Below are 24,577 nucleotides of genomic sequence, written 5' to 3'. Positions count from 1 at the left end.
GAGAGCTAGCATTTGATTATATTGACCTTAACACTTGCATTTCCTGACCTTTCAGATAATTGTTGTAAATCTGTTTCACACAGGCTATAGACTAAATTGATATTGGCGGTACTGAATTACTTGAAAAGAGCCTTTATTTCCTTCTCTTACAAAGTAATGTACAGAATTACCTTGCCAACAGTGTTCTTGGGTGGATTATAGCTGACGCTATTAGTTTATGAAAGAGGGTATATGGCTATGTTTTCAATCAGGCCTTACTGAGGAAAAAATTGTTGCACTTTAGCTCCTATTTGCCTAAGAGTATGAAATGGTAACCATTGCACATATCAGAAGCAGGGAGAAAGTTCTATCTTTAAAAATTAGCCACTTACATAATCTCCATTTTGGGGGATGAGAACGTTCATTTCAGATGACTTGGCACTCACAATCTCACAGTCTAATGAGTCTTCACTGAGGTAGACGTGGCAGCCTTCCGTCTTGTTAATCGAGATGGTTGGCACTTTCCCCATCACCTGAAGAACAGTAAGTGTTTCTAATACCACTACCACTGTCTCTGTGGCAGTGACATTAACCGTTAATAACAAAAGCCTCTTCACATGCTGTGCGTGGCTTCTGCCACATAGCCCTTGGATATACGGCAGCTGCGTTTGCATGGCAGGCCTGAGCCTGCATTGTTCTATTAATAGATGATGGGAAGGTTGCTACTGTTTAAATGTATTAAATGTTCTCTCTAGGGCCAATGTTGTAAAACAACTTTTACACACATTCCTTCTCTCTCTCTCTCCACCCCTATGGCTCTCCCTACTAAAGGGGAAATACAATGGGCTACACACTCTTACTCCTACCACTACACGTGCAAATCTTACTTATATATTGGTGGGACTTAAGGGGAAACAGACTCCCATACATTTCTACAGAGTGACTGACTGAAAATGCTCCTTCCCTAGAGAAATGCTCCACTCCTTTCTGTGTAAAACATTCTGCAGCCAGGGGTGGCAGGTTTGCAAACATTTTGGTGGTGGCAAGGCTGCTCAAAGCATTGATTCAAAGATGCTTTTGATATGCCCCATGCAACTTCTGGGGTGGGGTTACTGCATGGGGCAAATGAAAAGTTTCTTTGAAGACATGCCCCTGCGGCTTTCTCCAGAGAAGGCAGATTGGCTCTACGGAAGATAGGGGAAGTTGCCCTGGGGCTCAGGACTTGGCTGGCCAAGGGCTCCTCTGGGGGCCAGTGGGGCTCATGGCCCCAGCTGAGGGAGGGAGGCAGGGGCCCCATTGATTTCTGCCCTGGCACCTGGAATTCCTGTCTGTGGGCCTGCATATCTTGCATGTGTAAATTGTACAACACAACCTGCCATGTGTGTTGACAGAGTTCTGGTGCTCAGCACCCTGCATGATCAAAGCTTTAGAAGATGGCAGCCTGCTTTGTGCAGATGTTATTCACCCTGACACTTCAGTGCAAGACCAGCCATGCTAGACGGCAGTGAAATCTTATACAACTTTCATGAAGCCTGAATCAGCAAAGGCCCTTTGATTTTAGCAAAGAGATTTCCCGTGTATTTTCATGTTCCTGAGATGTGGCGTTCCTATTGGCTATGTATGGACTCCTCAGCTTTGGTGAACAGCTCTAGCGCTACCAATCAAAACCACCTCTTTATTGAAAAAAAGATAACTGTTTCCTCAATAAATGTCCCCTTTTCTCTCCCCAGCTGCCTCTTTCCCACAAAAGGTAATGATGTGATACTGTTCAGATGCAGACACAAAGCTAGTAGTGAGGGCGCTCACTCGCTTAATATTTAAATGACTATTTTGCTGTTCCTCTCCCTGTGGTGGCGGTGACCCACACTTCTGAAGTATGGGCAGTATTCATCATCATTAATGTCGTTCCACGTCCACCTTTAATTAGAAGACCGCACAGGTTTCAGTGGGGAATGCGAGTCCGAAGACTGGTAACAGGGCATGAGCTGATGGGAGTTTTCAGTGGGTTTGATTTTTATTGAGATTTTAATGAAAAGCCGGGGACGCCATTTCAATTCCATTCTGTAGCTGACAAGGTAGACTTTGAAGGGCCCAGCACCCAGCTCTCAATTAAAGGCACTGGCAGTTGGGGTAGATTTTCAAATGGCACCTAACGGGCAAATGGAGAATCTTGCTGTTAGCACCAATTAGGCAAGCGAGTGCTATGATGACATGAAGCTTTGCCAAACTGTGGTACTGAAAGCTGGGGACTGTTCAGTGAGAACCTGACCACCACTGTCCAGAAGTAACAATTTCCAGACTATCAGAACATACCCCGTTGATCTCATCTACAGCCCCAGAAGGTGAAGGAAAGGTGTGGTCAAAAGGGAGCCCTGATCCGTGATGATTTGAAGTTCAAAGGCCAAAACAATAGTCTCACACAGCCTTTTCCCCTCCTCAATAAGTTAGAAGAATTTAGTGCATCTAAAAAGTAATTTTTGGACATTTAGGTTTGGGGTTTTTCTTTATACTCCAGCAAAACACCAATTATCTCTACTAGCCAAATCCCACTTGAAAGTTATTGGGCCTTTTTTCTTTTCTAATTGGACATGTACCTGAATCTGAATATCCCTGGAATTGATCACTTCCACGATTCCCACGACGTTGTCAAACACAAGTCCAAACTTTCTGCAGTTATCTACAACCAAACAAAACAAAACAAACACCAAATGTATGAAGACAAAATAAAAAGATGTCTTTTAACAAAAATTGGACCATGTTAAAAACTAAAATGCTTCAATTCTGCAATGATTTACATATGTGAGTAACTTTACACTGAACTATTCATGTCCGCAAAGTTACCTGCCTGTGCCAATCATCCCAGTATTTACTGCCCCAAAGATCATGAGACTGTCCACTCACCAACTGTAATGGAATTTAGTTTTCCTTTTATTTGTAGTGTAGATTTGTTGCATTTAAAAATGTAAGCCACTTGCTTGAGTTCAGTATTGGTAATAACAAGGTTGCTCTTATCCTCTTGATATTCCTGTTTTAAAAAAAACAAACAAATACTAGTTTTGCGATCGTTAGTAAAGCAGCAACAAAGTGCATTTTAAGCAGAATTTATCCCAGTCATTGCAGTTTCACATAGCAAGAGAAGGGGGCAAAAGTCTCACTCATCTCAGCCTGTGATTAGTCTGATTTGGATTTATGAGGGCATGTATTCAGTGCTGCATATGCACGAATTAGAGCTGAAGTGTCTGTATTATGAAGCGCTTAACACTGGCCAAGACACAAAAATGTTCATTCTTGTACTAGTGTGACGCATTTTATGGAGATTGGCTTGTGACTATGAATATGCATAACTCAAAGATGCTTTCAGCAAAACACCTCATGTAATCTCTCAATTTTAATGTGACCGTCTGTTGGATCTGCAGCTCCTGTTTTTCTGCATGTATCATTCTTGAATGTGAAGTTAGAAATATGAAAAGTGAATCTGTTTATAGATTTAAATGTGCTAATGAGAGCCATTACTGATGCCCTGGAAGTCTCTTGTTGGTCAACTCAACTTGTCAACAGTCTTTTTTGCCCTTTTAAGTCCAAATCGCCATTGGTCCTACATAGACATGTGACCATGTCACCTGGTACTGAAATCCATTTTGAAGCTGGTGTTTTTCCATGGGAAGAGGGGGATGCCAAAGTAAAGATTCCTGCCCTGGAGGACTGTTTGTTTAAGCACTGGGAAGCTATCAGAGCTGTGTCATCAGCTGGCTGACACACCCTAACAGGATACTTGAAGAACTCCTAAAGGCTGGAGACCCAAGTCAAATAAAATCTCATCTGTGACTTGAACCTCATACTTGAAATAAGACCAGCTGTTTTAGGTAAAAATTTGCATATAACAAATTTCTTAGTGAATCAGAACTAGTGCTGCATTTTCTATTCATTTTAATTGAGTAATTTACTCTGATGTGTCTGGTTTCATGTGCAACCATTTCAAGCCTACTCTTTTTTGGACTTTAATAAAAACACTTTTGTTTCCTAAATCCTATATAGCACCCTAAATAGCTTAGTTTGAAATTTGGTGCCTTTACAATGCACATAATTTCAAAATAACGCACTGTTGCGAGACATCCCTCAACCTTCATGGAACGAGGGTTGCAGTGATACCGAAATAACGGGCCTGTTATTTTGAAGAATATGTTTTGAAATAACAGGTGGCTTGTTAAAATGCTGGCTAGCTACTGCAGGCCACCTGTAGTACCCCAAAATAGCTGTGCAGTGTAGACATGCCCTATGGCTTCATCTACAATGCAGGGTTTTTGTGGAATGAAACTTTTGCGCAAAAATGTCTTGTGCAAAAGGGATGCACTTTGAGGTGCGGACGCGTTTTTGCGTAAGCGCGCGTCTACACTATTGGTCACTCTCCTACATGTACAAGACACCCAGAGCCAGTTCTAGCCAGGCTAGAGGTCACTAGTTACTTTTGAGTGCTGTTGCCTGAGCCCTCCAGAGACGTGCTCTTAAAGGGACCACCCACCCCTATCCCAAACAGCCGCTTCTCTGTCTCTGCTGCCTGCTTGCTAGCCTCTTTGGCAAAGTAAAGCTTCAGCAGTGTCTGCTGTTTGCCCTTTGCTTTTTTTGGGGACAATACAGCTTTTGCCTACTCTGCCCTGTGCTATGGAGCCAGAACTGCCCCTGGGCATGTGACAGACCCCAGGGCCCTGCAGTGCCTCCTTTAAGCAGGGGTCCTCTTCTAGAGGGAGGTGGACCCCAAGCTATTCCTCATCAGCCTCTGTGTGGTTGCGAGTGCTCCATTCTGGCTGCCCCAGCCCACCATACCTAGAAGATTCTGGCGGCTGGAGACCAGCTTGGACTGGTGCGACCCACTGGTCATGGAGCAGTGGAACAACCAGCAATGGGTGCAGAACGTCTGCATGCAGAAGGCCACCTTCCAGGAGCTCTCTGCCTGACTCACACTTGCCATCCAATGATACGACACCCACCTGTGGCCCATCATCCCCCTCCAGAAGCGGGTCGCCATTGCCCTGTGGAAGCTGGCCACCATAGACAGCTACTGCTCAGTGGCACACCTGTTTGGGGTGGGGCGGTCCCCCGTCAGGGCCGTCCTCATGCAGGTAAGGAGATCATGGGATGCAGCCCTTGCATGGGGGGGAGGAAGGAACTGTTGTATAAGGGGGACCCTCAGGCCATGGGGGGCTGGGCACTGTACGTGGTGGAGTGGGGCTGGAGGAGAAAGGCCTGGCCCTGGTGCCTTCTTGCCTCACACTAGTCTGGTCAGGGGGGGAGGTGGGCACAGGCTCACTGGGGGGCACCTGTGGAGTGGGAGGGCTGGAAGGGTGGGTGGCCACGTCCCACTGGGAGTACACACCCCCTCTGTCATTCTCTGTTTTATGTGTTTCTCTCCTGCTGCAGGTTGGCCGGGTCATCAATCCCCTGCGGCTGCGCAGCGTCATCTGACTCTGAGACCTGGACGCCACCATGGGCGACTTTGCTGTCCTGGGGTTCCCCAACTGTGTGGAAGCAATCGACGGTACACACATCCCCACCTGGGCCCCGGATCATCGAGCAGCCCACTTTGTCATCCAAAAGGGCTACTTCTCGGTTGTCCTGCAGGCCCTGGTGGACCACCGGGGCCACTTCACAAACATTTATGTGGGGGTGGTGGGGCAGGACTCACCATGCCTGAGTTTTTTGCAACTCCAACCTGTGCGCCCAGCTGGAGGCAGGCACCTTTTTCCCCCACCAGGAGTTTCTGATGGGTGACCAGATGATCCTAGTGTGCATAGTGGGGGGGGGGGGGAGGGGATGCGGCATATCCACTAATGCCCCTCCACCGGCCAGCTGGCTTGCACCAAGGCCATTTTCAATGCCCGCCTGCAGGTATCTGAAAGGATGGTTCCACTGCCTCTTCACTCACCTGGATGTTGGGGAGCAGAATATCCCAGAGGTAGTGGCGGCCTGCTGTGTGCTCCACAACTTGATGGAGCGCAAGAGAGAGGCCTTCCTCCCAGGGTGGGTGGCAGGGGCCGCCCATGAGGGCTGGGGCTTCGGGCAGCCCCAGGCAGCTGCGACCCACCAGGCCCATCAGGCCAGTGTGCGTATCTGGGGGGCCCTGAGGGAATGGTTCTTGCAGGAACCACTGTAAATCTCCCCGGGGCCTCCACCCTTCCCCCTACCTCCCAATGAACACACCTGCTTGGTTTTGAAACAAAATGACTGTTTTATTTATTTAACAGAAATGAGGGTGGGCAGGGGTGGGGGGGCTGTCTGAACTGGGAGGGGGGATGAGGACTGGAAGGAGTGGTGGGGCTGCTTGCTCTGCCACCTTGCGTGAGGGGACATCATCGGGGATGGGCGGCTCTGGGGGCCCCAATGGTGTGGGCAGGAGGGGCGGCTGAAGTGGGGCCAGGGTGGGCAGGAGGAGGGGCCATAGGCATGACTGGGGGAGGAGACATGGCCATGGGGAAGGGAGGGAGCAGAGGCGAGGCATGGCATGGGAAGGGAGGAGAGACATGGCAGGGTGGGCAGGCAGGTAGGCCATGGGTATAGGAGGGGGAGCAGGAGAGTGGAAGGCAGGAGCAGCAGCAGCAGGCAACTGTTCCCCCGTGCAGGACAGGATGCCGCATGTGGTGTCGCAGCGCACCATTAGATCACTCCATGCCTGCTGCCACCACTCAAGGTTGGCGTTCAGCTGGCGTGACAGGGTGGTGTGGATGTCGCACATCACTCCAACATGCTGGGACATCAGCTCCTCTTCCAGCCCTGGCTCATCTGCGGCTCCTCTGGACTCTAGCTGGTGGCTGCGGTGGTGGTGTGGCTGGGCCCTCCATCCCGGCTGTGGAGAAGACACAAGAGAGAGGGGTGGTCAGTCCACCGTGAACACACATTCCCTGTGACTGTGCCCTCCTGTGTGAGGGGGATGTCCCGGGTGCAAGGCCATGTGTGGCCTACACAGCACGCGATGTGTCACAGGGGCCCTGAGGTTGCCAGAGGACTGTGGTGGTTTCCCGCCCCCCACACCACCATGGCCTGGCAGGCAAGGGAAGTGAATGGCCACAGTGGATCCCCTCATGGGTGGCAGAGGAGCCGTGAGCAGCCTTCCCCTCCCTGGGGTCTGCACACACAGCTGCGGCTTGCTGGGCTATCACTGGAGCGGCTGCTGCCGCGCACACGCAGGCATGCCCGTGTGCAGCACTCCAGCGTGTGTGCACGTGGGGTGGTGCCTGCACCTTGCGGCTAGCCTGCTGACAGCTGGCTGCACCCCCTCCCCCTGGGGGTAGGACTCGTGTGGCCAGGCATGAGACTGGCAGCAGGCTCCCCATCATGTTGAGGGACTGGCTGCTGTGGCCACGAGCTGCACCCTCCTGCTGCAGGTGGGTATCTGGGCCCAGACTACAGCAGCATGTGCTGGCCTAGCAGCCCATGGGACACTGTGCCCCCCGCCCCGTGCGGCCACCTTCCCCACTGTGTGTGTGTGCGCGTGTCAACGTACCTGAGAATCCCTCCCAAAGCCTCCTTGGAGGCCTGGGAGCCATCCAGGCTGCCAGGGTCTGGCTCCAGGGACAGGGTGATGGTCCTGCTGTCCTGGTCGTCATCCTCCTCCTGCTCCGTCGGTGGCTGGACCTGGCCCTCCGTTTCCTCTGGCTTGGGGACAGGCTCCAGGTGCTGGACGAATGGCTGCTCTAGCCCAGAGTCCACCATGATGGAGGGGGAAGAGGGTTCACCCCCTCCCTCCAAGGATGTGGTGGAGCTCTTTGTAGTAGGGGCATATGTGCGCTCCTCCCCGAGCGCCCCCTCTGCTCTGTCGTCCTGAAATATCCCTGATGGAGTTCCTTCACCTTGGCCCAGACCTGTTCCATGGTATGGGCAGGGTGACCTTGCGCCATCAGGGATGTGGTCATGCGGGTGAAGAGCTCAGCATTTCACCGTTTGGCCTGGGGCTCCTTAAGCAGTGACTCCTCCTCCCCCCACAATTCGAGGAGGGTTGCGATTTCTGCGCCTGACCATGCTGGGGCATGGTGCTTGCTTTCCTGGGGGGGTTCTAGGACCCTGTGGCTGCTCCCTGTCAGGACCAGGCTGGTCTCGGGCACTTGCTTACTCAGCCATCTGTGCTGAGAGAGAGCTGCACAGACAGGAACAAGAGAGTTAGACTCATAGACTTTAAGGTCAGAAGGGACCATTATGATCATCTAGTCTGAGCCCCTGCACAGAGCAGGCCACAAAATCTCACCCACCCCTCCTAGAATAATCCCCTCACCTATATGTCAGATATTGAAGCCTTCAAATACTTTGAAGACCCCAAGATGCAGAGAATCCTCTAGCTGTGATCTGTACCCCATGCTACAGAGGAAGGCGAAAAACCTCCAGAGCCTCTGCCAATCTACCCTGGAGGAAAATTCCTTCCTGACCCCAAATATGGTGATCAGCTAAACCCTGAGCATGTGGGCAAGACTCATCAGCCAGACACCCAGAAGGTTCTCTATAGTAACTCCTATCATCCCTCCATTGACCTATTTCCCACTGATAATGAATGGTCAATTAGTTACCAAGATCATGTTATCTCATCAAACCATCCCCTTCATAAACCCATCCGGCTCGTCTACATTGGCCCCTTTTCCGGAAGGGGCATGGTAATTTTTGAAATCGCAATAGGGAAATGCGCGGGGGATTTAAATATCCCCCGCAGCATTTAAATAAAAATGTCCGCCGCTTTTTTCCGGCTTTTAGAAAAGCTGGAAAAGAGCGTCTACACTGGCCCCGATCCTCTGGAAAAAGCACCCTTTTCCGGAGGATCTTATTCCTACTTATTCCTTTGAAGTAGGAATAAGATCCTCCGGAAAAGGGCGCTTTTTCCGGAGGATCGGGGCCAGTGTAGACGTTCTTTTCCGGCTTTTCTAAAAGCCGGAAAAAAGCGGCGGACATTTTTATTTAAATGCCGCGAGGGATATTTAAATCCCCCGCGCATTTCCCTATTGCGATTTCAAAAATTACCATGCCCCTTCTGGAAAAGGGGCCAATGTAGACGTAGCCATCTAGTTTAATCTTGAAACCAGATAGATCTTTTGCCCCTCACTACTTCCCTTGGAAGGCCGTTCCAGAACTTCACTCCTCTAATGGTTAGAAACCTTCGTCTAATCTCAAGTCTAAACTTCCTACTAGCCAGTTTATATCCATTTGTTCTTGTGTCCACATTGGTATTAAACTTAAATAATTCCTCTCCCTCCCTGGTATTTATCCCTCTAATATATTTAAAGAGTGCAATCATGTCCCCCCTCAGCCTTCTTTTGGTTAAAGTAAACAAGCCGAGCTCCTTGAGTCTCCTTTCATAAGACAGGTTTTCCATTCCTCGGATCATTCTAGTGGCCCTTCTTTGTACCTGTTCCAGTTTGAATTCATCCTTCTTAAACATGGGAGACCAGAACTGCACACAGTATTCCAAATGGGGTCTCACCAATGCCTTGTATAATGGCACTAACACCTCCTTATCCCTACTGGAAATACCTCGCCTAATACATCCCAAGATCGTATTAGCCTTTTTCACGGCCATGTCACAATGGCGGCTCATAGTCATTCTATAATCAACCAGGACTCCGAGGTCCTTCTCCTCCTCTGTTACTTCCAACTGATGTGTCCCCAGCTTATAACTAAAATTCTTGTTATTAATCCCTAAATGCATAACCTTACACTTCTCACTATTAAATTTCATCCTATTGCTATCACTCCAATTTACAAGATCATCCAGATCTTCCTGTATGATATCCTGATCCTTTTCTGAATTGGCAATAGCTCCCAACTTTGTGTCATCTGCAAATTTTATTAGGACACTTCCACTTTTGGTGCCAAGATCAGCAATAAAAAGATTAAATAAAATTGGTCCCAAAACTGATCCCTGAGGAACTCCACTAGTAACCTTCCTCCAACCTGACAGTTCACCTTTCAGTATGACCCGCTGTAGTCTCCCCTTTAACCAGTTGCTTAGCCACCTCTCAACTTTCATATTAATCCCTATCTTTTCCAATGTAACCAATAATTCCCCATGTGGTACTGTATCAAATGCCTTACTAAAGTCGAGGTAGATTAGATCCACTGCATTTCCTTTATCTAAAAAATCTGTTACTTTCTCAAAAAAGGAGATCAGGTTGGTTTGACACGATCTACCTTTTGTAAAACCATGTTGTAATTTGTCCCAATTGCCATTAGCCTCAATATCTCTAACTACTTTCTCCTTCAAAAATTTTTCCAGGATCTTACATACTACAGATGTCAAACTAACAGGCCTATTGTTACCCGGGTCGCTTTTTTTCCCTTTCTTAAAAATCGGAACTATATTAGCAATTCTCCAGTCAAATGGTACAACCCCTGAGTTTAGAGATTTATTAAAAATTTTTGCTAATAGACTTGCAAGTTCATGTGCCAGTTCCTTTAATATTCTTGGATGAAGACCATCTGGGCCCCCCGATTTACTCCCCTTAAGCTGTTCAAGTTTGGCTTTCACCTCGGATATGGTAATATCTACCTCCTTATCCTCAGTCCCATTTGTTAACTTACCATTATCCCTAAGATCTTCATTAGCCTCATTAAAGACTGAAGCAAAGTATTTGTTCAAATATTGGGCCATTCCTAGATTATCCTTAACCTCCACTCCATCCTTAGTAATTAGTGGTCCTACTTCTTCTTTTTTTGTTTTTTTCCTATTTATATGGCTATAAAACCTTTTACTATTGGTTTTAATTCCATTTGCAAGTTGTGATGGCCTGCTACGGCGCGTCCAAGTGGCCACCTGTGTTTTTCTCTGGAGGCCAGTTTTTGCATAAAAACCCCAGCGGAGCGTCCACACGTGCCTTTTTGCACAAGAATGCTTGTGCAAAAAAAGAGTTATTCCTCGTGGGGAGAGGAATAACTCTACTGTAAAAAGCCTTCTCTTCTGTCGATTTTCTTGTGCAAAAGCACATTCGAGGTGTGGACGATCTGCCGTTTTTTGCACAAAAATTTTCTAGTGTAGACATAGGGTGGTCCTCAGAGAGAAAGAAAGCGGGCATCAGTGGCATGATCAGCACAGTAGGGAACAATCCCAAGGGGACTTCTGTGACCAGCACCCTGTCACAACTAGATTCTTATACACTCAACTATTTAAAACTATTCGAGTGAAGCTGCTGCTTGGTTACACCCAATTTTAGGACAAGTAGGCGCTTTCAGGAATAGAACAAGTGGTTCGTACCCTAATATCATCCATTGGGGTTAGGTGTGAGCAAGGCAGTATCCAACAAGGATAGACCTGTTTGTAAGAGTACAGTAATGGCCTGTTTTGTCCATGATACTTCCAACTGACTTCAGTGGGAGACTGGAGGGTATGTAAGTTAGACACGACCTGTCCCAGCATGGGAAAACAGAATTTATAGCAAAATGCTGGTCTACTTAGCATATACAAAAGGAGTCTCCCATAGTTTGCCTTTACCCCACTCTTCTATCTCAATAAGAATACCTGAATTATTTTAACACTAGCATAGCACAATCCATCACTTGTGCACAAGCTTCCAAATGACTAAATCATGTCTCACCCCCCCACTTACAAACAACATAACTTCTGTTCAATAAGTCTTTGCCTATATGTGCAAAAAACTATTCCCTTCCCCTCAAAAAAAACCTAACAAACCCTTTAAACTAATCAAGCCATTTCTTCTATGGACTGGGTAAGAAGATGGAGAACAATCATTCTCTCTAGCTGGAAATACTATGCTATTATGATAGGAGTTCCCAGAAAGAGGTGCTCCCACTGGCTAATAAATGGGAATTCCCACTGTGTCACAACAACTCTCTCTCTCTCTCATGCATGAGAATGGCTTGCACAATGGGATTTTACTCAATAGGCATTCTCTGTGGGTTTCCTTCGGAGGGACGTTTTGACTGAGTGAAGAACTAAAGTACTGGTTCTACATCTTATAACAGCATTTTCCAGTTCAGGTAAGTGATTACACTTTTCTCACCAACAAACGAACAAGCTATAAAACCCACATTTAGGCTAAGCTGTGGTTAGATGGGACAGTACAGAGCCACTATGCCCCCAAAGGAACACTGCAGAGATTGTGTCACAGGCAGCTACAAGCCCTCTGACGATATTCCAGGCGCGCGCGTGCGTGCGTGTGCGTGAGCTGAACTTACCACTCTCCATTTCTTTCCCTCTAGTTCCAACAAAGGAGAATGGCTCTGCTGAGGAGAAGTTTTGGGAGAAGTGGGGCTTGGAGTATGGCTTTTTGTAGGAGAACGAACTGGCGGACCCTGGGCACGTAGGTTTGGATTCTTATGGGTCTTCTGGTCATCTGAGACATGTCGGAGCCCTAAAAATCCAAACAAAAATAAACAAAGCAGTGCTAATATGCAGAAGAGCTCTCTCAGCACTAGGCTCTAGGAAAGTTCATATTTAAAAAGGGAAGGAAATACCATGACTAAGGTTGTTACAATCATACTAAAATGTGCAACACACTTATGCAGGGCTGTGAAAATTGGGATACTTATTTGGGTGCATCAATAAGAATTTAGATGCCTAACTTTAGTATTCTAAGCTTAAAAAAATACTGGCCTTGGCATGTATAGATGTGAATGAAGGGAGAATCTGGCTAAGTACTTGTAGCAGTAGCTAGTATCAATTGGCTGAAGACTGACAAGTTGAACTATTTTCCGCTAACCTTTGGTAATTGCCTCTCCCTGGTTAAGCTGGGCAAACAAGGCTGAGCGAGATGTGCTTGTTCCATCCTTTCCATTTTCTGCATCAAAGACAGGAGGAGGTCCAGGCGGCAGCGGTGGAGGTGGTGGTGGTGGTGGAAGGCACTGCCCACTTGTTAGAGTGGACAACACAGATGCTGTTGATGCAGTCGGGCCCTATGTGTATGAGAGATGGAAAATATTTTAATGCATTTTTTTCAGAAAACCCTCTATTATGGAATCTCTTCTTTTCATCCTTTAATGATGTTGGGAGTTGGGATTTAGGCCAGCAGTAGGCTTAGGGAAAACTGCTGGCACCAATGAATGAACTGACATTAAGAAAGCTTTGTAGTTTAAGGAAGAAGCTTTCTTCTTTCCCCAAGTATTCCGATAAAATAAAACCCACAGTGACGCACATTCAGTATAGGCCAAAAAAAGCATTTCAAACAGGGTGGAACTTGGCCAGTCAGTTAAAAACATGCAAAGTGGGCATAAGATATGGATTTTGCACATACTTTGCAACATGGTGTAAGACTGTTCAATCTGATTCAGGCTGTTAATTTCAACACTGTATGTCAGAATTCTGATTTGTTTGTTTTATGTTTTTAAATGTCTGTTTCTAACACAACAGCTCCAGGTGCATTCGTAATACAAGTTAAAGACACATACTGTAATGAGGGACATGGTTATAGTGTGAATAAAAGAATCTTTCTAGCAACTGATTTATATGACATTGCTCTGTTCAAATTAGACATCTATGCCAGTGAAAAGAAACAGAAAGGCTTTATTAATAACAAAAATCAGATCCTGGTCTTAGATTTCCAATTTGCCTGACTCGTAGGAAAGACAGGAAGGATCTAAGGAATGGGGATTCATTTTTTCAGCTTCACCCAGTGTCATTATGATTCCAAGAATCCTTCATCTGGACAACACCTCAGCAGAGCAGGATAAAGTCTATGTTTTATACAGGATCCATTATGGAAGAGCCAAAGTTTGGGACCTACACCTGAAAACGTCATTGGTCAGAGGTTATTACCTAGAAGCAGCAGCCCAACCTGGATCTATGGAAGTATTATGAGGCCCTCTGCACCAATTATGTCTTGCATGGGGGATTGCTAGGATTAGGAGAATGGATGGATGGGGGTGCCTGGCATCTGTGTGGGGCCAGCACAATGCAGTAGGGAAGGCCACAATGGGATGAGGTATCTAGAAAGGCCAGGGATCCACATGTGAGCAAAGTCTCTGCATTATTCCAGCCCATTGACTAGAGGAGCAGGCAAGAGGGTGAAGGCTAGCCTGGGCTGCACAAAATCTGAGATGGTAAGGTCGATTTTACCGTCACAGCCACTCCCCTCCCATAGACTGCAGATCCTTGAGCCTTAGGTGGGATGGGTAAATTTCTCCATTTAAGAAAACAGATCTTTTTGTTTGGTTTTGGGATTATTCTTCCCCCATGTTTCCCAACAGCTTCAGGCTATGTCTACACTGCAGGCTTTTTGTACAAGAAGCTGTTTGCAGAAGAGATCTTCCGCAAAAACTTACTGTGTAAAAGCGCGTCCACACCTCAAAAGCGCATCGCAAAAGTGATACGCTTTTGCGTAAGAGAGCGTCCACACTGCATGGATGCTCTTGTACAAGAAAGTTCTGATTGCCATTCACAGAATGGCCATCAGAGTACCTGTGCTTTTTCCGATATGGGTTTCTTATGCAAGAAACCCCTGTTGAGTGGCCACTCTTGCACAAAAAGAAGTTATTCCCTGTAGAAAGAGGTATACCTACACTGCAAAAAGCCCTCTGTTCTGCCGTTTTACTGTAAATTTTCTTGCACAAAAGTGCACGTAAGGTGTGGATGCTCCAGGGGTTTTTGCGCAAAACCCCTGTAGTGTAGACATAACCTCACAGTCTATAATAGGCCTGATCCAAACTCCATTGCTGTCAATGGGAGCCTTGCACTTGAATTCAGCAGACTTTGGATCAGAAAGTTCCCTTATAACAAGAAGGAAGCATGCTGGCAATTGTGTCAGAAATAGTAAGCACGTCAATTATTTCACAAAACTATGATGACAATATATTCCACCAACAGCTCCTCCATAATGTACTTTCCCAATCGCTTCATGCAGGGAAAAGATCATTGGATACAAGTTATGACTCATGTAGAAAGTAAAGGAGGGTATGTCTACACTACCCCACTAGTTCGAACTAGCGGGGGTAATGTAGTAATCCGCAATTGCAAATGAAGCCCGGGATTTGAATTTCCCGGGCTTCATTTGCATAAAGCCGGCCGGCGCCATTTTTAAATGCCGGCTAGTTCGAACCCCGTGCCGCGCGGCTACACGCGGCACGGAGTAGCTAGTTCGGATTAGGCTTCCTAATCCGAACTAGCTGTACTCCTCATTCCACGAGGAGTACAGCTAGTTCGGATTAGAAGTCTAATCCGAACTAGCTACTCCGTGCCGCGTGTAGCCGCACGGCACGGGGTTCGAACTAGCCGGCATTTAAAAATGGCGCCGGCCGGCTTTATGCAAATGAAGCCTGGGAAATTCAAATCCCGGGCTTCATTTGCAATTGCGGATTACTACATTACCCCCGCTAGTTCGAACTAGTGGGGTAGTGTAGACATACCCGGATTTATCAACATTGAATTTCACTTGCCATTGTGTTGCCCAGTTACCCAGTTATGTGAAATCCCTTTGTAACTCATTGCAGGCAGCTTCTGGTTTAACTACCTCAGATACATTTTGTATCATCTGCAGATTTTGCCACTGCACTGTTTACCTTTCGTTCCAGATCATTTTTGAACATGTTGAACAGCACTGGTCCCAGTACAGACCCCTTGGGGACACCACTATTTACTTTTCTCCATTTTAACCAGTTATTCCCACTGTTTCTTTTATATCTTTTGACCTGAGTACCTGATAATGCTTTCAGGATCACCTAATGATTCCTAAACGTCTCAGAGGGGTAGCCATGTTAGTCTGTAACTTTAAAAAATGGGTAGTCCTTATAGCAGTTTAGAGACTCACACACACACACACACACACACACACACACACACACACACACACACACACACACATATATAATCATGAGCTTTCGTGGACACAACAAAGTGGGTTGTGCTCACAAAAGCACATGATACAATATACATATCTGTTGGTCTGAGGTGCTGCAGGACTACTCTGTTGGTGTCAGAGGTGACACCCAATTACCACAAAGATGGGTCCTCTTTTCTGGAGGCAGGGGTGAGGACCAAGAGAGCTCTGGTTCCCCAAGAACTGTCATAGCATGCCAGGCTCTTCATGCTGCAGAAGCTCTGACATACTTCTGGGCAAGGGGGCTGGGAGCACCCAGTCAGACTGGATGTGCACGAAAGCTTCTGCATCCCTAGCCTGCCCGGGCAATAGGCTTTGTTCTGCTTCCAGATTTGCTGGTACGGAAGGCAGCTTTGGAGTGGGCTAGGTTAGCGGGTTCACTGGATCCGTATGCTGCATAGGGAATCACAGTGGGGCAGCAGTCACCGTGTGAACTGGAGCAGGAGCTAGGTAAGGGTTATGTTACCGCTGGGTGACCTGCCGCTAAACTGGGATGACTTTCATTCCTATTCCATTTCCTGCAAAGCGCAGGTTCCTTGTCATTGTTTCCCTCTGTTAAATGTTTTCCTGGTATTCTTCCATGTCGACAATTGCACTTGTCATGAGGCTCCTAAGTGACTGCACACAGGAGGGGATGGTGTCAATGAGACTCTAGGGAAGATATTAAAGCTTCTGAACACAGACTAAGTTTAGGGAAAAAACTCAAACAAGTCAAATCCCTATTAGCAGGTCGTCTCTTCTGGTGGCATCCCATGTAGCCACATTTGAGGCAGCAATAAACTGGTGCAAGACAAGCTGATCTCAGAGCTCACCGGGGAATGGTCTGACACTTGCCAATATGGTTCACCCCATAGAGGGCTAATTGCTTGTGGCCCAGGAACATACAGATAGGATGAACCAGTAGTTGTGGTAAGTAAGTGAGGAGGCATTTCTGGAAATGTGTGTACAGTAAAACTCCATTGGTCTGGCATCCAATGCTCCAGCACTCCTGATGGACTGGCACCATCAGGAACCCGGAAGTGCTCTGGCTGCCGGACAATTGGAGATGCTCTGCGCCCGGCTTCCCCAATTCAGCTACTGCTGAAACTGACCAGCAGCTGAATCAGGTAAGCCGGGGGCAGAGCAGCTGTGGTGCTGCCGGGTTGGTCCGGTAGTGCTGCCCCTCGGGGCTGCGGGACCAACCCGGCAGCACCCCAGCTGCTCTGCCCCAGGCGTCCCACATTCAGCTGCTGCTGAAACTGACCAGCAGCGGCTGAATCGGAGACGCCTGGGGCAGAGCCGGACTATCGGAAGAGGGGGCTATGAAGGGTCTGGGGTAGCATCCCTGGGTCCTAAAGGTGCCGGATTATCGGAAGTTTACTGTACTTTAACAAGAACATCCCTTTCCCTGTAAAAACAAACTACCTCAGATTACTTGTCCCTCGAGATGGTTTAAGGAGTTCTATGGTATGCAGAAGTGTATGCCACATATCCATTGAGGGGTATATCCAACTGGACTTTCAAAACCATACATTTGCTGAAATTACTGTGTTCATCTAAGTGATATGGCACATGGTAGGGAGCTACAGTTTGCGATTGCTTTAGATTTGTCTGTATCAGAAGTTTGAAGCACTACCTAAGGAAAACTCATTTTTCAAAGCATTGAATGTTACATAAACTTTTGAAAATGTTACATAATCTTCTAGCCTATAGTTAAAATTAGTACCAGCTTGTGCTTTAGTAAGTTTTAAAAGTAAAGTATTTTGGTGGCTAAGAAACATCATTATAGCCTCAGCAATTTAATCAAAGTATTAAAACTACAAAGTTTTGCAATGAAATGCCATCTCTGAAAACTTGGAACATTAGAGTTATACTTAGCTGCTTAAGCCTCTCTTATTGCTAAATTAGGTGGTAGTTTAAGTCTGTGGTCTCACCTAGCTCCACTGCTCTGAATTTAATCCTCCCTTAAAGCAGAAATTACCAATTTCAAGGGTTCAGCTGCCTTCAGTGAAGCTAGTTTACACTGAACATTTGCGCTATTGCCTCACGTTAGCTAAATTCATGTAACCGTGGCTACCCTATACTGACACACAAAGGCTGCATCTAGATTGGCATGATTTTCTGGAATACTTTTAACGGAAAAGTTTTCTGTTAAAAGCATTTTCAGAACAGAGAGTCTAGATTGGCACAGACGCTCTTCCGCAAAAGCACTTTTTGCGGAAAAGCGTCCGTGCCAATCTAGACGCGCTCTTCTGCAAAAAAGCCCCGATCGCTATTTTCGCAATCGGGGCCTTTTTTTGCAGAAAACAAATCTGAGCTGTCTACACTGGCCCTTTTGCGCAAAAGCTTTGCGCAAAAGCGACTTTTGCCCGAATGGAAGCAGAATAGTATTTCCGCAAGAAGCACTGATTTCTTAAAGTAGGAAGTCAGTGCTTTTGCGGAAATTCAAACAGCCAGTGTAGACAGCTGGCAAGTTTTTCTGGAAAAGTGGCTGATTTTCTGGAAAAACTGGCCAGTCTAGACACAGAAAAAAGGCTACGTCTATACTGCACCTCTCTTCCACAAAAGCTTATGCAAATGAAGCGCAGATTAGCATATTGCCAGGTTTCATTTGCATAATTAATTAGGGGTTGTTTTTGCCCAAGAGCCATTCTTCCTGAAAAAATTAGGAAGAATGGCTCTTGCGCAAAAATGGACCTTAATTAATTATGCAAATGAAGCGTGGCAATATGATAATCCATGCTTCATTTTAATAAGCTTTTGCGGAAGAGAGGTGCAGTATAGATGTAGCCACAGTGATTGGATTAACAGCAAGCAGCTGCCTTCTCCCTATTTTATTAGAGCCAGTCTATGTTTGGAGGACTTGGATAGAAAAGCTTTATCAGCAAACCACATTGGCCCAGCATTCCTACTGTGGGCAGAGTATTTGCCAGCAAAAGTGCACTTTTGATGGTATAACTATTATTGGCCGTTGCTATGTTCCCCACCTCCCTTCCACGAAAGAAAGAGGATACTAGTAAAAGTGCTGTTTTACTGGTGTAAGTGCATGTGTGAGGTGTGTGTTTGAACTGGCCTAACCTGAGTTTGAGTTTATGCAGATAAAGAGCTAACTTGCTCAGGTTTTAAAGAAGTTAATTCAAACTAAAGATGTGTATGGGCAGGATTAGATTAAAGTGACACAAGTTACACATAGAGTTAACACTTCAGTAAAGATAAGCCCTCAAAGTTAACCAGTGTAAAACAAAGGAATTATTTTTCACCCTCTTCCTTACTGTAGGCCTCAGTACGGAAACCGTAGCAACTTAGAGGGTAGGATAAAAAGGGTGTAATGAAACCTTTTAAATAAACACCCTTTTCATCCTAGCCGAGCCATACGTACGTTGGAGGTCTACTGATGCTCTACAGCAGGAGTCGGCAGCCTTTTCAAACCATCAACATTCAGAACAAGTTGTCAACAAAGCGCCACTTTAAGAATGCCTATTTGCATGATTGAAAATATACAACTTGCTATTATTGATAATTGACATGATTAATAATAGCATTAATGAAACATTGTACTCAAGGACTTTATTTAATGGGACTTCTGCTGCTGCATTTTTTTCGCACATTTCTTTGATGTTTACATCCTAACTGGTCAAATTCAGGTTCATGTGCGCATTCAAGCTATGTGAGTAATTATGTGCTTTTAAAATGTAGAATATTTAATGTGAATTTAAAAAGTTGCATGTATTTGGAGAATGACAAAAGAGCCATATTTGGTTCCATACTGAGCAGCCATATTTAGCTCGAGAGCCACCACTGCTCTACAGGGTGGAAAAAAATCATCTGGTGGCAATTTGCAAGCGACCATCACCTCCCAACTAAGTCCCCTATAAGCTGCATGGCTATTAATTTAGCCCCATGTGGCAGCTGGGGGAGGGCTGATCCAACCCTGCTACAGGCAGGGCAGAGAGGCCCAACTCTGGCCTAACTGTGCCACAGCCAGGGTGGCATGGATAAACACCTGCCCCCCTCAACTGCAGTGGTGAGGCCCCAGAGCTCCCCAACCCCCCTCACTCTCCTGCCACCACCCTGTCCTCAGAGCCCTTGCAGCCCAACCCCCTGTCCCAGCTAGAGTTGTCAACTCTCCCAGATTAGAAGGAACTGGCACCATTTCCAGCAATGGCATCCAGTTCAACAGAGTTGGCAACCTTAGTCCCAGCAATCTCACACTCCTGCACCCCAACCTGCTGCCCCAGGCCTGAGCCCCCTCCACATGCACCCCGTGAAATTTGGTTATGTGCATCAAAATGAAGGTGTTGGGCCACCATTCCTAGGGTGGGTGGAGAAGGGACTTGAGTCCCCCCCACTCTGCAAATGCCCTATTCCCTTGGCCACTCCAGAATACCACCTCCCTACCCTTCAGCCCCATACTGATGTGCATAACATTCATTCTGCTCAGGGGTGGGAACTAGTAGCAGGAACACTGCCTTCCAGAGCGGCAACTCTTCCCATTGCTGTCAAAAATTCTTCTTTGTGACCATTACCCTAGCTATAAAGCACAACATGCTCCTATCAGGTCATTTCTTAAGAAAGAAATTTTCAACTGCCCACCTTTGATTAGTCTCCTGTTCACAGAACTCAGAATTCATCAAGGCTGGACGTATCGCTCCTCAGCATTCAACTGCAGCTCCCCACTCAACAGTACACTTCTCCAGAAGAGGAAATATGCTTCAGTCCATGACTAGTTTGTCTTTTTTTCCCTTTCACTCTTTTTTTTACCTTGAATCTTTCGTACGTAACACTTTAGCTGAAGTAGGAATCCAAAATGGTACTTGTATTTTGTGCAGGGAAGCCAAACATGTATTTGTTAACAAACTGCAGCTATGGCCAAGTGCTGATAATTCCAAGGAATTAATGCCAAAACTCAAATGTTTGTGATAATGTTCCTCTTCAAATAAAAGGACACTTAAAGGGCTTAGATTTTTATTGAGGAACTGAATGGTACAAATTGTCTTTGTTTGGAATTGGTCAGGATGTTCAGATGCGGCAACTACAAGCCCATTTCTGCGTAGAGAAACTGACTGAAGCCAGAGGCAGTGACATTTGAATTCAAGAACTTTGTAAAAAACAAACTTCTGTTTGAGATAAGATTAAATACATACAAGAGAAAGTAAACAGTCACCTGCAACTATTCACCATAAACACTCTGGATACGTGACTGACATCTTGAGCATATCAAAGCAGAATCTTGACACGGGATGCCAAGTTTGTTTTTTCCTTATTTTACAACCTGTTTTGAAGTTTTCCTCTGGTACAGCCTCTCTACTCTACATTGTCTATTGCACCATACCATCTCAGGCAACTACAGGCAGTCCCCGGGTTACGTACAAGATAGGGACTGTAGGTTTGTTCTTAAGTTGAATCTGTATGTAAGTCGGAACTGGCGTCCAGATTCAGCCGCTGCTGAAACTGACCGCCAGTTCTGACTTACATACAGATTCAACTTAAAAACCCCAAGTCAGCTGCTGCTGAAACTGATCAGCGGCTGATTCCAGGAAGCCTGGGACAGAGCAACTCTGCTTCGGGCTTCCTGTAGTCAGCCACTGGTCAGTTTCAGCAGCGGCTGACTTGGGGACGCCTGGGGCAGAGCAGCTGGGGTGCTGCTGGGTTGCTCCAGTAGCACCGCTCCTCGCTCCTTGGCGCTACGGGACCAACCCAGCAGCACCCCAGCTGTTCTGCCCCAGGCGTCCTGATTCAGCCACTGCTGAAACTGACCAGCAGCGGCTGAATCAGGACCTGGGGCAGAGCAGCTGGGGTGCTGCCGGGTTGGTCCAGTAGTGCCCAGAGCGGCGCTGCAGGACCAATCGGCAGCGCCCCAACTGCTCTGCCCCAGGGTCCACAACAAAAGCCTGGTCTGCTGGGGGGGGCACACTAGCTGCACCCCTCCCCCCCCAGCAGACCAGGGACACAGGGAGCAGAGCCGCAGCGGCAGCGGGGTGCCGGGCCTCTGAGGCTTTGCTCTGGCAAAGTCTCAGAGGCGAGGGACCCACCGCGGCTGCGGCTTCAGTCCCGGTGCCCCTGGTCTGCTGGAGACGGTCTCCAGCAGACCAGGGGCACCAGGAGCAGCTTACAAACGGGGCTTTCTCGCCCCGGAGCTCGCAGGCAGCAATCCGCCACCTCGACCTCCGGGGCGAGAAAGCCCCATCTGTAAGTGCGGATCCGGCGTAAGTCGGGGACTGCCTGTAATCAGTGCAAGGTAACATGCGGCCTTCTGTGATACGGAGGAAACTAGATTCCTGTTCAGAATGCCTTTCAGAAATCTTTGATTTGGGTGTTTGTTAGTTAAATGGGAAGTTATATTCTGCATAGTTGATGGGATATTTTATCTTAACTATAGGCTTTGTTTTGTTTCCAGATTTGCTTGTATGGGAAGGCAGCTTTGGATTGGGCTGGGTTAGCGGGTCCACTGGATCCGTATGTTGCTCTAGTACTTAGGAAGGGCTGCATAGGGATCACAGTGGGACAGCAGTCACTGTATGAACTGGAGGAGGAGCTAGGGAAGGGGTATATTACCGCTGGGCGGCCTGCCAGTAAATTGGGGTGACTTCCAATCCTATCCAATTTCCACTTAATTAACTACACAAACCCCATTTATTTGTGCTTTGTACCTTGAAGTGTGTGTTATGTGCGAGTCTCCAGGAAGAGGAAAAACAGCGCTTTATATGTTCACAAAAGTTCATCTTTTCTAATGGAGCAGGTGCTTAGAAATTTGCAAACAATTCTTTACATTAAGTTTAAGCAGATGTCTAAAATAATGTATCTATACACAAAGATTATTTAAGAGCCATTTGACTCGTAAGGGCTGTTATCTGCAAGCCTCCTTTCTTCTATTTTCATTTCAGCTGTTTTCCTTGGTAACAGCTGCTCTCCTCGGTACCCTGGTTTACTACTGCCACCCAAGTTATGCTCGGTGATGTTTGCTCCCACGTGCATCTTTGGGTGGTCATTTCCCATTTGCAATTAACATCTTTTTTGCATCAGCTTCTTGCAAATGTGCCCCTTATAAGAAATGTTAGGGAACTGACTGATTTCAGTGCTGGCTATCTAAAATGATGATTTTATACAAAAACACTAAGTCATCTGAGAAGACGAGTGTGTGTCACTAATTAAACCCATATACTTTTCATCATATAGTGTGTGTGGTTCACCCTAGCAATCTCTGCATGGTTTAAAAACTTGCTTCTGTGACGATTTATGTAACTGGACTAGGAATTCTTTATATCTGGATGAGTGAGACCCTGTGAATACTGGAAAGGCTAGAACCTAGGGCTATGCCTATACTGCGCTGTTTTGTGCAAGAAATATGCAAATGAGGTGAAGCATGGAATATTGCCATGCCTCATTTGCATAATTAATACGCGGCGACTTTTTGCGCAAAAACTCCCTCTTGTGCAAGAGCCGTTCTTCTGCATTTTTTTCAGGAAGAACGGCTCTTGTGCAAGAGGGAGTTTTTGCGCAAAAACAGAGCCTAATTAATTATGCAAATGAGGTGCGGAGATATTCCACACTTCATCTCATTTGCATATTTTTTGTGCAAGAGGGGGCTGTCTAGATGTAGCCTGAGTACAAGGGCATCAGGCACAGAGAGCCAAATTCATTCCTATGGCTAAGGAATGTCTCTGACTTAGTGAAGTGACTCCAGAGATGAATTTAGCTCAATGCTTGTGTGAGTCTGGGTCTTGAGTACAAGAACTTTCTCCACTTGGGGAAAGTTTCTATAGTTTCATCTGTAACACAAAGCAATAGCCCATCTCTTGAGTCATGCTGAATGCATGAACCTTCAATGCTCCATGTGCCGCCCTGGCACTACCTATTCGTGCTACATGTTTTGGTTACGACCTCTTTAGACCCACATCATATCTCATCTTTTTTGTTTCATTCCAATGTAGGCATACAACCTATCTGGTTACTCTTGCTGCTACTTCCCAAAGTTATGTTCTGTAGAAGTAGAAGCAGAAAGAATTGCACTTCTGTGGCACACTCAATTTGAACTTGATGAGTGGTAGAAAAATGTCTTTCTTTATGGTAGCTTCCTGATGCCCCTGTGAGAGGGGAGGCCTTATTGTGCTAGGTGCTGTACAAACATTCAGAAAGATATGGACACTAAGCTCTTTGTTCCAAGCTTTTGGTTATCTATTGCAGGATTTTGTGTGTAATAACAAGGCTGATGGGAGGGGAGGGTTCCTGGGTAGTGTGAGGTTGCTGTGGAATAGTTAAATGGGAACATCTCATTTTGCAGTCTGATGATTGCTTTTACTGAGGAAAGACATTGGGCATGATTATTAATGCCTAAATAACACATATAAGTAGCTTATATATAGCTGAAATAAATTAGAAATATGCATTTTATTTCTGTGTCATGATAGAGGAATGTAATGGAGGATGAGAAAAGTGGTTGGGGGGAGGGCATAACTCCCTGAAATTAATTGAAAACTTTCCTTTTCAAGGCTACAGATGAATAGGCCTCCCAATGGAGAGGTTCACTTTCTTCTCATAAAAGGATACCCCCCCCCCCTTTTTTAAATCCTACTTACATGCCTCAAATGATTACTGCTTTGCGTTGTCCTTATCACACACATGCAGGAACAAAGATGAGGATTGCAGAGCTCAAAATATCATGTAACAGCCTCTGGGAACAGGTGGACTATAGCACAGAGACATAGCTCTTTTGTTAAGGTGTTTCTCTTGTAAAAGTGGCTTAACGTTATGGCCCTATTAACTACAACATGTTATACCACCTGTCTGCAAGCATTCATGCTGCCCAATGATATGGAAGTTATAAG

The 24,577-nt window shown here is 46.4% G+C and overlaps 1 protein-coding gene across 1 annotated transcript in view; it reads right to left on the bottom strand.

Moving 5' to 3' along the window:
* CAP2 (cyclase associated actin cytoskeleton regulatory protein 2) overlaps window positions 1–24,577 on the bottom strand; it is a 114,662-nt gene that overhangs the window by 2,222 nt on the left and 87,863 nt on the right. Inside the window, exons 8-12 of the mRNA XM_075921220.1 lie at window positions 12,666–12,858; window positions 12,142–12,317; window positions 2,881–3,004; window positions 2,574–2,656; window positions 372–512 (exon numbers count right to left, since the gene is read on the bottom strand). Coding sequence (XP_075777335.1) covers window positions 372–512; window positions 2,574–2,656; window positions 2,881–3,004; window positions 12,142–12,317; window positions 12,666–12,858 — 717 coding nt within the window. The remainder of the gene's footprint in view (window positions 1–371; window positions 513–2,573; window positions 2,657–2,880; window positions 3,005–12,141; window positions 12,318–12,665; window positions 12,859–24,577) is intronic.

The sequence above is a fragment of the Pelodiscus sinensis genome, chromosome 2 (genome assembly GCF_049634645.1).
Source record: "Pelodiscus sinensis isolate JC-2024 chromosome 2, ASM4963464v1, whole genome shotgun sequence".
NCBI classification, from domain to species: domain Eukaryota; kingdom Metazoa; phylum Chordata; order Testudines; family Trionychidae; genus Pelodiscus; species Pelodiscus sinensis.
Note: the sequence above shows the minus strand (reverse complement) of the source record. Positions and strands in the feature narration are given on the sequence as shown.